The 13,372-nt window shown below is 38.4% G+C and overlaps 1 protein-coding gene across 2 annotated transcripts in view; it reads right to left on the bottom strand.

Annotated features, from left to right (window-relative positions):
* Positions 1–5,336: 5,336 nt before the first annotated feature.
* ntrk2 (neurotrophic receptor tyrosine kinase 2) overlaps positions 5,337–13,372 on the bottom strand; it is an 82,939-nt gene continuing 74,903 nt past the window's right edge. For both annotated transcript variants that reach the window (XM_020705849.1, XM_020705850.2), the window contains exons 19-20: positions 11,215–11,373; positions 5,337–9,522 (exon numbers count right to left, since the gene is read on the bottom strand). In XM_020705849.1, coding sequence (XP_020561508.1) covers positions 9,337–9,522; positions 11,215–11,373 — 345 coding nt within the window. In that variant the 3' untranslated portion in view covers positions 5,337–9,336. The remainder of the gene's footprint in view (positions 9,523–11,214; positions 11,374–13,372) is intronic.

The following is a 13,372-nucleotide window of genomic DNA, read 5'->3' as shown; positions in this document are numbered from 1 at the left end:
CTCATGATACCATTTAGCCTTAATAGGAAAAACTGAAGTTACAAAGCACTGTGCGAATAGTTTATGTTCCTGCCCAGATCTAATACATAAATAAATAGAACAAAAATGTCTTCAAATATTTTAGCAAGGTAGGCATTACATTAGTGTTTAACCCTTGATGTGTCTATGAAGATTTTTCATTCAATCAGCTTGTCTTGAAGTTGAGTTCTGGCATCTGGATTTGTTGTCTTCGCTTATAGAAAGGTGTCACTTCTCATCATCTGAGAAGCTTTATCAGTCTGAGTGAGACTGGGATTGAGCCCCACTTATATCCTCCACGGTAAATTGTTCTAAACTCTGGAAAAACTGCAAAAAATTATTTTAACAGATTATAAATACATACTGTGTCAATGCAGTATCAATTTTCAATAGCTGTTCTATTAAATTAGATCTGCAGCAACACTGTGTTGGTCTTCTGTGGTCTAAGGTTTTCCAATGTTTACCCCGTCCGTTCCTGTAGAAGCTTTTTGGAGCTGAGCTAGTAAATCATTTCACCATCCATGCTCCATTTGTGTGTTTGGCTTGTTTACTAGTTACTTTTGATGCAAACCAAAGAGCCGCCAAAACAGCTGTTTGTTCTCTACCAAAAATTGAGCCAAAAAAACTTGGTTCTGAAACTGAAACATTAAGCAGGACAACGTTTTATACTAAATTCAGATAAACCAAAAGTTTTTCCCTTTAGAATTGTTTAACCTGATCTATTTATGTATATACCTGAAAGGTGCTTTGTAAAAAACTCAAATAACAATTTGGAAACTTCTGTTTTTTTAAATACACCAAAGAAAAAAACCAAATGGTAAAGTGAAGCACTGATGTTCATGAGAATGAGCTTCATAGAAACAATTTAGACGGTACAGTTCCTATTCCTTTCAGAGCACATGGTGAGCATCTTAAAAAGTTATTTCAACATATCAGACCACAGGACAGTTTTTCATTTTGTCTCAGTGCATTTTAGATTAGCTTTGGTTCAGAAACCAGGTGGATTTTTCGGATAATGTTCACATTCGACTTCTTCTTTCTGTGATAGAGGTCTACCTGGCGACCCATAATTTTATACAAAGATTAAAAGATGTGAGGCTGAACCCATGCAGTGATTTCCATTATAGAAGCATGCCTGTTTCAAATGCAGAGAGCCCAAAGATCATGAACATCCAATATTGATTTTGTACTTACCTGTACTAAAGAATATAAGGTATTATAGGTCAGTGAGTTTTATCTTTAAGAACGTTATTCACTTTATATAGGTGAAGTTTTAAAGTAGCTTATTCTTCTTCAGTTTGGAAAGTTTTCAGTCATCTCACAGATATGTTGCCAATTATCTTAATAAATCATAAGATATTCATCTGTGTATATCTCGTTATCCCACATTTTTGTTTTATCTTACTTATGTCTAAAACATTTTTCATGTATGCTTCATCAAATTATTTCTTCATATCAAAACTGCCTCACTTTCAGGAATGAACGTGCTTTTTTTTTGCTGTTGTTCTTTTTGGTTCGTGACACATTTATATTTTAAATTACTCACACTACATCAGTCTTTCTTTTTTGTCCATGGGTGTATACAACAGAAATCTCTCATATTTTCCTTTGAAACATTGCAGGTCTTCAAAGAACCAATTATTCTTAATAATGTCCAGACAGCATTAATAACATGGTCAAGGTTATCCCCCCATTCTGATTATGTAGGAGTCTTCTTACTTTTTCTTATTATGCTGCAGAACACATTCTCATTCGCTGTGCAGGAATCATATTATACATTCAGAACAAAAATGTGTCTTTAAATAGTGCCTGTTGTGGTGATTGGGTCTTTTGTTTTTTCTTTCTTTTGTTTTAGTCAGGTTTTTGGGGGTTTTGTCATGTTTTGTGTTCTGCTGTCACAGTCCCAGCAGGTTTATGTTGGTAACCATCCACAGCTGTCTTCAATTACGTTAATTATCCTCAGTCAGGGTATTTGTCTGGTGTTTTCTTCAGGTTGTCTCCATTGTCTCTGTTTTGTTTCATGGTTTTGTCACACTTAACTTTATTTATTAAACTTTTAACATATTGATACAAGTTTGCATGAAACCACTCCCGTTCCAAACTCACCTTAATTTAGAATACTTTAAAGACAAAGTGATTTTGTATTTCTTTTTTTTTTGATAGCTTTAAAACAATGCAGGCAGGAAGGTGTTATGTACCTGCCATTAAGCCTGGTCTCAAGCCTTTCTGGGTCCTTCACCACCAGTTCCTAACAGCTGTGCTGCTATTACTGATCTTCAAATACAAAATAAAGCAAAAGTGAAAGCATGAGGTATTGAAATGGTCTGGGTTTTTTTTTTTTGGGTCCAATAAACTTATTCCCAAATGTGCATTAGATTTGGACCCACAAAAAGATTTCCTGTTATTATACCAATTCAGCTACCTGATAATTAAACATGTCTGTCACTGGGCCAGAAAACAATAATCACTTATCAGTTACTTCGACTTATCTAAAATCTTTCAAGCAGTTTCATTATTATTGGAATCCAACAATATCTTTATGTCTGACAAGCTGAATGTTTATCATAGATTTACGAACCTATCCTTTCTATTTTTAAAGTTTGCAAAGTATTGGTTTAGTACTGTTTGTTTAAACGCTTATATGAAATTGTTCCATCCATGATCTTTATTACAAACAAAATAAACGTTTCACCCAAAAAATGTCACTTTACACTGATCTAACAGGAAATAGTTTCCAAAATTAGAGATATTCCAAAATATCTGAACTTAAAAAAAATGGTAATCATATATTTTCAGCAAAGACAATATCTCATATACTTACCTATTATCTGATTGGTGGAACCCTTTCAAATTAATTAATAAATAGCCAATAACACAGGCTTGAACCCTTTAGACAAACCTTCTGTAAATACATAACTGAGTGACGAGACATTCAAATAAATCTTTTATTTTTGTCAATTTTGACAATTCAAAGAAATGGGGGGAAATGGAGTAACTTTTTATTATCCTCTTAATGGAATTGGCTTGATGGGAAGACGTTCTGTTTATCCTCAGACACGGTCAACGATTCTCTCTGAGATAAATTAGCAGATTAAAGTAAACTGTCTTTTCAACTGAAAATGTGTTTTGTGTTTTACTTAAACCAAACACAACCAAAAAAAGAACAATAAAATATTACTGTAAATTACATCTTTTGATAGATTGGATGGCAAAATAGGAATGAAAATATTTTATTGATCCTCAAAGCAAAAGTAAAACAACATGAAACATAAATTTATTAAATGTTTCCCTTTCAACATAGTTTGTGTATGCATGCTCTTCTTGTTTCCATTTGTATTTAATTACAACTTGAACTTTAATGTTTAAGGCGAGCATGCTATAATTACGTTTATGTTTGTGTCCTGGGTTGCGTGCTGGAACAGTTAACAACTATGAGTCACTCAGATTTGTTGGGGAACATTTCTACATCAACAGCCTTCCCAAAGGTGGCAATGATGTCACTCTGCAGGTGCAGCAGGGAGGAAATAACCTATAATGAGTACTTGTCACTGCTTAAACATCTCTTGGTTCACTTTACAGAAAAAAGACCTTTTCCTGCATCTGAGATGAGAAAAGGACACTTCTTCCAGGTGTTTCCTTCTGTTCCTTTTACAAAACTGATGGGATTGTGTGGATAATTAGATGTGAAATGCTGTAAATGAGATATTTTGTGCAATGTGACAGGAAGTTACTACAAAAATACATTACAAATGTAATACAACTTCCAAATGTTGATTAAAACCACTTATAATGTTAACTAAAAACATCAGTTTTCATACTAGGACGTGGTTAGCGCTCTTGCCTCACAGCAAGAAGGACCCTGGTTCAAGTCCCAGCTGGGGGAACTGAAACAGAACATCAATGGGGGACCTTTCTGTGTGGAGTTGGCATGTTTTCCCCATGCATGTGCGGGGATTTCAAAACATGCTTCATAGATTAATTGCTTACTCTAAATTGTCCCTAGGTGGGAATGTGAGAGTGCATGGGTGTGTGGTTGTGGCCCTGGTGACCTGTCCAGGGTGTCCCCTGCTTCGCCTGCAAGTGGCCGGGATACTCCGGCAGCCCCGTTACCCTGAAAGGGATAAAGATGGATTAGAAGATGAATGAATTAGTTTTCATACAACTGTAAAATAGAAAGATCACATTTTAGTGTCCAAAAAGTATGTTTTTTATCACAAAAAAGAATTTAGGAGAGCGTCTAACACCTATATCTGAAGAATGTTTAAAATGTGGTTACCCCTCTCACCTTCCTATAAATCGCAGCTGGGTCCTTTCAGTTTAAGTTTCCGTGTCCTCCTCTTGCATGCGTGGGTTTTCTCCAGATCCTCTGGCTTCCTCCCACAGTCTAAGAACATGCTTCATAGGTGACTCTAAATTGCCCTGATGTGTGTGATTATGTGGCCCTGCAACAGGCTGGTGACCTGTTCAGGGTGTACCTTCCCTTCACACAACAGTAGCCAGGACAGACACTGGCTAGTCCTGCAACTCTGGAAGGGATACAGCAAGTTAAGAACATTTATGGCTATTTTTTTTTCTTCTTGACACACTAGTTTTCTAAAAGTAAAGACAAATTTGGCTTAATTTTCAGTTTTATATGACTCGAAAACCTTCTCCTTTAGTATTGTTTGTTTGTGATTGCATTCTGTTGCTTTAGTGTGTATCTACATATGTGTGGATCCATTGACTAAAGTTGTTATTTAAGTAGCTGAAGTACTGAGTTCAGGAAATGTGCACTGAATGAGCCCCTTCTACAACTCTTTCTTTTGCACACGCATAAATACACACACTATGCTGAGTCCTGGTACTTTGACAAACAAATCCTTAACACACACAGCCTCACACCAATGTGAATTTCGTGCTGCCTAGTTTCTCATTTCCTAACCAGTGCTGTTTATATTAGGAGATAAATTGTAGAAAGAGCTCTGGGTAAAAAGAACATATTAATTCAGCGGTTGCTTAATTACGTCTGGGGCTTAGTCGAATGCCCCTATCTAATTTGGTTTTACAAGTCACTGAAAAACCCTCAGACATTCATGACCACGCCAACGATTTTCAAGAAGAATCAGTCGGCGGCAGCTAATCCTGCAGTTTATGCCGGTGCCTCCCCATCGCTTGGTGGCAGTACAATGTGACCATAGCATACAGACGACTGAACCTACTCCAATCAAGGACCCAACGTGAGTATATGAGTTGGTCTGTGTTTATACTTCCAAAACAGTCCTAGAGAATGAAACAATCATCAAAACACATGTCTGAGTATATTAACTCGCAAGAACTTGTATGTGACATAACATTTTTATTCATAACATGGTTTTACAACAAACTTCTTCACCTTCAAAGATAAGTCATATGTTCATCATCATTACCATCATGATTCACTATGGCTATTTCCACCATGCAATTTCTTGACTGTACAAGTTCTCCCTGGTGTGTTTGTGTGTGTTTTTGTGCACAGATGATGTTATAGGTTTTGCTGTCCTTGAATTCACAACAACCTGCTTGCAAAGACAAACGTTAGCTGAATTGATTAGAACACGTCCAGCATTTAATTGCCATATGTGCTTTGCAATACAGATGTTTATTAAAACGTCAAAGAGCATTTTTGTCAGAAATGAAATAACATTTTAGCATCTCTTTCTTACAGAAACGTTACATATTTGTATGTACTTTTCCCGAAACCTTAAAGAACAAGAAGAAAAAAATCCTAGATCTTCCCTTTTCCCTCTAAAACTGATTTTCGGAATATTGACACAGCCTTGCAGAATTGTTTGCTTTATGCACGAAATGTTCAACTCACGCCCTTTTTTCAGCTGGTTGTCAGCCTCTCTTTGCTGGAAACCGGCTAGGAAAGGCAAATCTAAATGGTTATAAACCCCGCACTTATAGAAAAAAACAAAAACAAAAAAAGAAAAAGCATTAAATACACAAGAGCAAATCACAGTTTCATATTTTCCTTATCCATCTTCCAGTGAAGCACTTTTTGTCGAACTCTTGAAGGGTTTGGAGTTCCAGAGGCATCGAAGCACAAATGTAATCTCAAACATGACCTTTGCAGTATTTCAGCTTTATTAACTCAGACTCTGATGGGAGGGCTTCGGGGAGTGAGGGGAGAGATAATAATGCATTTTAAGTTGCGATGTGTGTTTGCAGTATTTGGAACAATTTGACTAAAATCTGAAAAAAAGATCCTACAGACATCCCCCAGGTTGCTATCCAGCCGCAATCAACACTTTTCATACAAGCCCACATGTGCAAACACACACACAAACACAGTGCCAATGGAATAAGCAAAGATTGCTCTGCGCCCTGGAGGTTCCGTACGTCACTTTGTGCATCCAGTGAGTCCCACAGCGTTTCACATCCCCCTTGCCCAGTAAGAAGACGGAAAAAAGAAAAACAATACAATAACCAACACAGTCTGGGAAACAGCAGTCAAGAATGCGACTTTCTTCTGGCAGCTTATTAATTTTTTTTTTTTTACATGTATTTTTGTTCATTCCTCTTGCTGTTATTTCATTTTACAAAAACAGGTTGAAGAAAAGAAGTAGCACTTCTAAAGACCAGAGTTAAAGACTATCACATACAGCATAGGCAGCATAGAAGAGGAAAGTTGGTTGAATAGTCTATTATACAGTAGGTCACTTGATTAAGAGAAAAAAAGAGAAGTCTGTGATTGTCACTCCCTCCTTGCCTTAGGTTGCTATTTGCACAGCAGTTATTGTTTTACCTTCAAGTCTGTCTTTAGAACACCCCTTTGTCCACTCCTTTTACAAAACACCACCACGGTCCAAATGGACACTTTAAGAAAACACAGCAGGCGCATGCACAGTGCTGTCAGCAGTGGAGCTGCTGCGACACACGCTACTCTCATGTGGAGGTGCTCCTACATGTGTTTGTTCTCACAGTTTGATCAAACTCCCACAGGCCCTTGCACGTCAAAAGCCCTCTGTTATTGCACAGAGATAATGTGTGGCAACTTCTGTGAAGCAGGATTGAGTGTACTCACTCAGGGCAAGCTCTAAGACAGCATGGATGGATCCAGAAAACCTTGTTAACATTTGCTGTCAATGCGGCTGCCTAAACCCCTCAGATTTATGCTCTGACAGGTGATAATAGTTTTGCAGAATGTCGAACTGATTCCACAAAGGTGACAGACCAATGATATGTCCAATCATGTTGTAGAACAGCCTGCACTTGAGGACAGGCTTGGTCGTTGTTAAGAGGGAGCATGACAAAAATGCACACACAGTAAAGATTATAATACACATCTGCAAAAAACATAATCAAGTAAACCGGGGTTCAGTTTCAGTAAGCTTTGTGTTGCGAAAGGCAACCTTGTATATAGAAAGAAATGTACAAAATGCATCTCAAGTAATAAATAATATTATAAATCAATAAAATCAACATTCCCCAACTGACAAACATCAATACCATCAAGTGCAGTGTTAAATAAGACCAATAATTCCAGATTGATGGTTTACATCTTATTAAAAAGGTTGTTAGCAAAACTTCAGATACGTTTTTAATAGTTATGTGAATAGTAAAATATGCATCAGTAAAATGCCAAACCAAACATTAATTGTTTTTGTTTTTTTGCCATTGCATGCATGTAGCTGTATATACAGTTACAGTTTTTGTGCAGGAATGAGTGGTTTTGTAAGTGAGTGAAGTGCTTCTCAATAATGGACGTGTGTGGTACATTATTGAGTTTATTTTCAATGAGAGTTGTTGCTGGACTGCCAGTAAAATGTATGTGGTGTGTGCGGTTTAGGGCCACCTTAGGAATGAGATGAGAGGTGAAGCTTGTAGAACATCTGCTGGCTGTAGGAGTGATGGATTTTCACTCTGACTTCCTCCTAGAGGACACTCACACCTCTTCCTCTTCAACTCAGCTATCCATTTGTACCTTTTTTGCTGTCTCCCTTCCATTGCCTCCCCTCTTCCTTCCCTCTTCTTCTAAATGTGCATTATTACCTCTGCTCATATTCCTCCTCATCATCGCCCCTCATGCCGTGCCACTCTTCTTTTTTTCTCATTTTCTTCTCATTCACCTCCACTATCCATTCCTCTATCTATCCTTCTCAGCCATAAAACAATAAGTCTTGAATGTCTGTGAGGAGACTGTGCTAATGGAGCCCATTAGGCTATAATGAAATATACATTACACCATTACAGAGGACGGGGCCTGGCTAAAGCACTGCCCCGCTCAAATAATAAAACATGTACAATTCAATTTCCTTCTCGGTCCATTTTGAGTCTTTCAGTAAGTGGGAGTGTGTGAGTTGGGGGAGGGGGGGTTGACAGGATAAGGTATACAGTGTGTGTGTGTTTCTCATGTGTGTGTCCCTTCAGTGCAGATGTGGTTTTCAAGGATGCCTGAGTGCTGAGAGCTTTGATGATTTAATATGGGTTGACCAAATGAACCACACCTTCTTTGGTGCAGCCACCCACAGATCTGACCGCTTAAAAACTAGTCAACCCCCCCACTCCCACCACCACCACCACCACCTCCAACCATACAAGCTCATAATTGTTGAACAGCTGTGGATAAATGAATCAATTGACCTTCCGACATGAATGCTTGACATCACAAGGGAAGCATCTGCCACTTTTGGGGGTCAAGGGAAGCATTCATCATGTTACCCTCTGCTGTGTGACGGTGCAGACCAGGCATATGTAAAGTAATATGCAACAAAAACAGTGGTTGAATTGCAGAAGGCAGACAAGAGTTCACATTTCCGATGGATGGACGTACTTGGTTGGAAAACACAGTGCTTTGATGGCTCAACGCCTCAAAGAGCCACTTTCTCCTCGCAATGTCTCATATTTACACACAAAAAAAGATTTCACAAGATCTTCCTTTTGCTGCTTTTTCTTCAGATTTCCGGTCTTTAAAAGATTCCTATGGTCCACTATGCAGCAAGAGAGGTCAGCCAGTCCCTTTAAAGTTCTGTTTATCAGGTTTTATCAATTTAGCCCCAGAGAGTTTAAAGCATTTGAAAAGAAGTGAGAAGCTATTTATCCCCTCTGAAGTTAAACCACCTCTCATCAATGTTTCTTCGGTGAAGAAGGAAAGGGACGCAATGCAGAAAAGAGAGGAAATTGGCTGGGCGGAGGGAAGTGATTGGGGACAACTTAAACAATTTTTTTTTAAAGAAACTCCTGCACCTTCCACGCACTGATACGCACAAAGTGGTTCACACCACTCAAAACACTTTCTACATGTTTCCAACTCACTAATCACACATCTAAAATTCTGTTTTTGTCCCCTTTTCTTGTTCAGCCAAGTATATCCAGATATACGGGTGAGGCTTTGGCCAGATTTAGCAGCAGACCGTGGATTTCTTTAATGTTGAGTCTCATGTGCGGTTCTCGCTGCCAGCATCCCAGCATCAGGTCATACACCTCTTTAGGACAGGTCCGAGGGCGCTGCAACACCCTGCCTTGAGTTATACACTCTATCACCTACAGAGGAGGAAATAAAGCAAGAAATGTAGACATTACCATCAATTTCAAAGGCAGATGCATTTGCATTTAATGCAAATAAATGTTTGAATAAAGACTTTTTCTTCCCAAACAATGTGATTAATTAGCAATGGAACCTTTATCATTTTAATCTCACTCGCAGAATCACAGCATAAAGGTTTGTGTAACTGCTCTAAGCCTTTGGATGTGCATCTAAAAGAGAAAAAGGCTGTTCAATCTTATTTCACTGCAGCCATTTAGAAATATCTACATTATTGCTCGTCTGTGATATTATTAAGATTATTATAATTTCCTCAAACATTAAATACACCCCACTGTGTTCATGCAATGAATACCAATTAATGGTTTTTATTAAGCCTCCAGAAGCAGCTGTGTCTTACAAATTGCTGCATATCAGAGATCCAGACTGTTAGAGAGTCATCATTATAGCAAGCAATCAGCTACTTACTCCTCCTCCTTCTGTGATTGCTATCAGTTGGTGCAAGTAGTTAAGTAATTGATATCTAATTTTGGAGCCAAACTCCAGATTGAAAGCTGTCTGAGCTGTAGATCAAGGTTGTTAGGTGAATGACCCGTGAAGCCTTGGAGAGCTGATACATGTCTACGAGAAAACAAGATGGGGCTAAAAGTTCAATATTGGATGTAAATGGAGCTCAGGACATCATTAGGCTTACACTGAAGAGGTTAGAGTTCATTTAAGGGTCAAAGGAGAATGGCACAACTGTGGAACAACTTGTCTAAAAAAATGTGGGAGGAAGGAGTTACCTTCAGAAGTTTTTAGCCTTACCACTACATAGAAGCATTGACTGTATATCTAATTTTCAATGCATGGAAGACACGGATGATGTTGAGAGGTAAGGTTTATTTGTTCTAAAGAGCTCTACAGAAGCCTTGGTAAATACGTCGCCATGTCTGGGTTCATCATTCAAAGACTCTCCCAGTACGGTAACCATCTACTGTCGGAGCTGTGTCTGAATGCCACTTTCAGTAATACTCTTTGATTTGCTCAACTTCTGATTTGATTCCGTCCAAGGAGGGAAAAAAATGATCAGATTCTCCTGCATGTTGGTCTTGGAGTTCAGATATTTGAACTCTGGATGCACTGCAATGCCCAAATTGTGCTGTAAAGCCCAAAACGCACTCCTGCCAGACCACCGCGCCTGATGCTCAAATAGCGCAGTATAGGACCTCTGATCGTGTCTGTACATTGACTTTACATTGAAACTGGATGCCTGTGAAGCGCGAATCGCATGCGGTGTGATTACAGCTTCAGGGAGTCCCCATTTTGAAAATCATCTTGAGCATTTCTTAATCTCAAAACTTTTTTGAAAAAGCAGATTTAACTTCTGTATTACAAATGGCAAAAGCTAAAATATTCACTAAATTGACTCTTATGAGACACTCCCATACAGAAGTGATCAAATATTAAAAATATCTTCCACAGAAGGATAATGCTTTCACACCTTAAGGCTGCAACATCTTGCTAAGCATCACTTATTAAACTGGGACTGCCTCCAAGGTAACATTTATAATGAATCTCTTACGTTATACTATGTCCTATCACAGTACAAGTACTTTTCTTGTAACAGATAGGTAAAAATCACAACTTTTCCAAATGTGTTGTGCCCAAACATTGTAAAGGACAGTTGGTAACAACAGATACAAGTTTACCTCATTGTTGGAGAGCTGGTACCAAGGCTGCTTTCCATAAGTGAAGATTTCCCAGAGAACAACTCCCAGACTCCACACGTCACTCTCCGTCGTGAACTTCCTATACATGATGCTTTCAGGAGGCATCCAGCGGATGGGCAGCATGGTGTGACCTCCAACCTTTCAAAAACACACGGAATGCCATTAAGTTCTGCTTACAAAAAGGTGAAAGAAGAAAGACTAGGTTGTGAGGCATCCTCTCAATTCTGTTCTATTCTATTCTACAGCTTCTTTATTCTTTTCATCTCATGCAACTTTTTACTTTCCTCTCACTCGGCTGAATTTTAAAACATTTCGGAATAGAGCAGACAGGTTTTACTTCTTTATAACTTCTGCCTGAGGCAAATTGACATTTGATGGTTTGGTGCACCAGGATGTATTATCTCTAAGACAGCCACATATAGCCCTGAAAAAAAATTAAGAAAGCCTTGCTTTTTATGGAATACCTAAAAGAATAGGTGAGCATTCATCTGAGAAGGCAAGTTATAAAATATTTTTGCTTTAACAGTCAGGATAAAAAGTGAACAGTTGTGTTTTGTGATCTGGCATCCGTTGTTTCAGAAGATCTCCCATCAAGTGGTGAGCAGTAATGATTCCTACAGGGTGATGAATACACGCAGAAACGTACTGACACTCAGGGAGAAAAACTGGTCATTTCAATACAATGTAAACTGAAATCATCCAGCAGGGCATGCAAAACTGTCATGTTTAATAAAAGTTGAGTTTTATTGATCATAAATACTGATTGATGCGCTCTGGAGAAAGGAGTGTTGTGGGTTTAAATGCAGTTAAAATGTTTTACTTTAGGAAAGCTTAAGAATGAAACCGCCCTGTCACTATTCGGTTCAGTCCTGTTCTGCAACATATTTTCTTTTATGTTTTTGTTATCAAAGGGTGCCAAAATAGATGAGCCATACTATTTCCATTATAAAGATACTTTTTTACACTTTTACAAAGATACTTTTATACAGTAACCAACACTCCAGGTTTCTACTCTCAATGTTGATTAACAGATGATTTAAATTGCCCATATTTCATGTTTTTTTTTCTTTTTCTTTTTTTCTGGGAGAAACATCACAACTTACATTACATTAACTAGTTAAACATTTTTTTAAGTGTTATGCACAAAACCACCTGCAAAAGCAAACTCAATCAAGTTTTAAAGGTTAATCTTTGTCAAAGCAGAACCATGGATGCAGTGGTTAAACAAGACAATCTAACTTTCAGGTGATGCTCTGTCCTAATCTCTGAGAACTGAAGCAGGACAGGATTATACCGTCTGATACACCCAGATTGGCTTTTTATACATGGCTGTGCAGCTGGAAAAAAATGGGTAGGTTCACTGATAGATAAGTCTGGACAATTTTAAAAAAAAGCAAAAAGTGGGCTTGGTGGCCTCCACCACGAAGTATGACAGTAAAGATTGAAGCTGAAGATTAAATTCGGTCACCATCTTGTAAGAAATTTAAAACTGTTATTCTGCAGCCTGCATTTCTTTTGGAGATTATGGAAAGAAAGAGATCAACGAAAGATTAAAGCAAAAAAGGGGGCTTAAGGTTAATTAACATCAATAAAATATGGAAACACTTTAGGAAAAAGATGATCTTTGTGCATAAAACACTCAAACATTTACACAGATACAAATTAGCATGTATGACTGCCCAGACCTCCATTCACATGTCTGTGCTGACCCACACATACACATGCAGACTAACTCATATACACATGTATGAACAAACACGCCAAACATATAACATACATGTCTGCATAATATCTGTAGCAGCAGGTAAGTGTATTTTTACTTAAATGTATAACGATGTCATTGAAACTAGAAAAGAATGTGGAAGTTCAAACACTTACTATAACACAAACACATACAACAGATACTGGCAGCGCGGAGCCCCCAGTACAGAGTACATGAGGGAGTCCCGCTGCAAGAGGCAAGAGACCAGAAGGACGGAGGGTACAAGCCCCCAGGGACCGGTCCCACTTGGCCATGCCCGAGGCCCAATGCAAGCCCACACCCATCCAGAAGCCCCAACAGCCCCAGATGAGGCCAGGTGTCCTGTGCATCTCCTTTCCACCAGCCTCAGAGATTAAGGTCACTAGAGAGGGTCAC

This window comes from Oryzias latipes, chromosome 9 (assembly GCF_002234675.1).
Source record: "Oryzias latipes chromosome 9, ASM223467v1".
Lineage (NCBI taxonomy): Eukaryota > Metazoa > Chordata > Actinopteri > Beloniformes > Adrianichthyidae > Oryzias > Oryzias latipes.
This window is presented reverse-complemented; position numbering and strand designations above follow the sequence as displayed.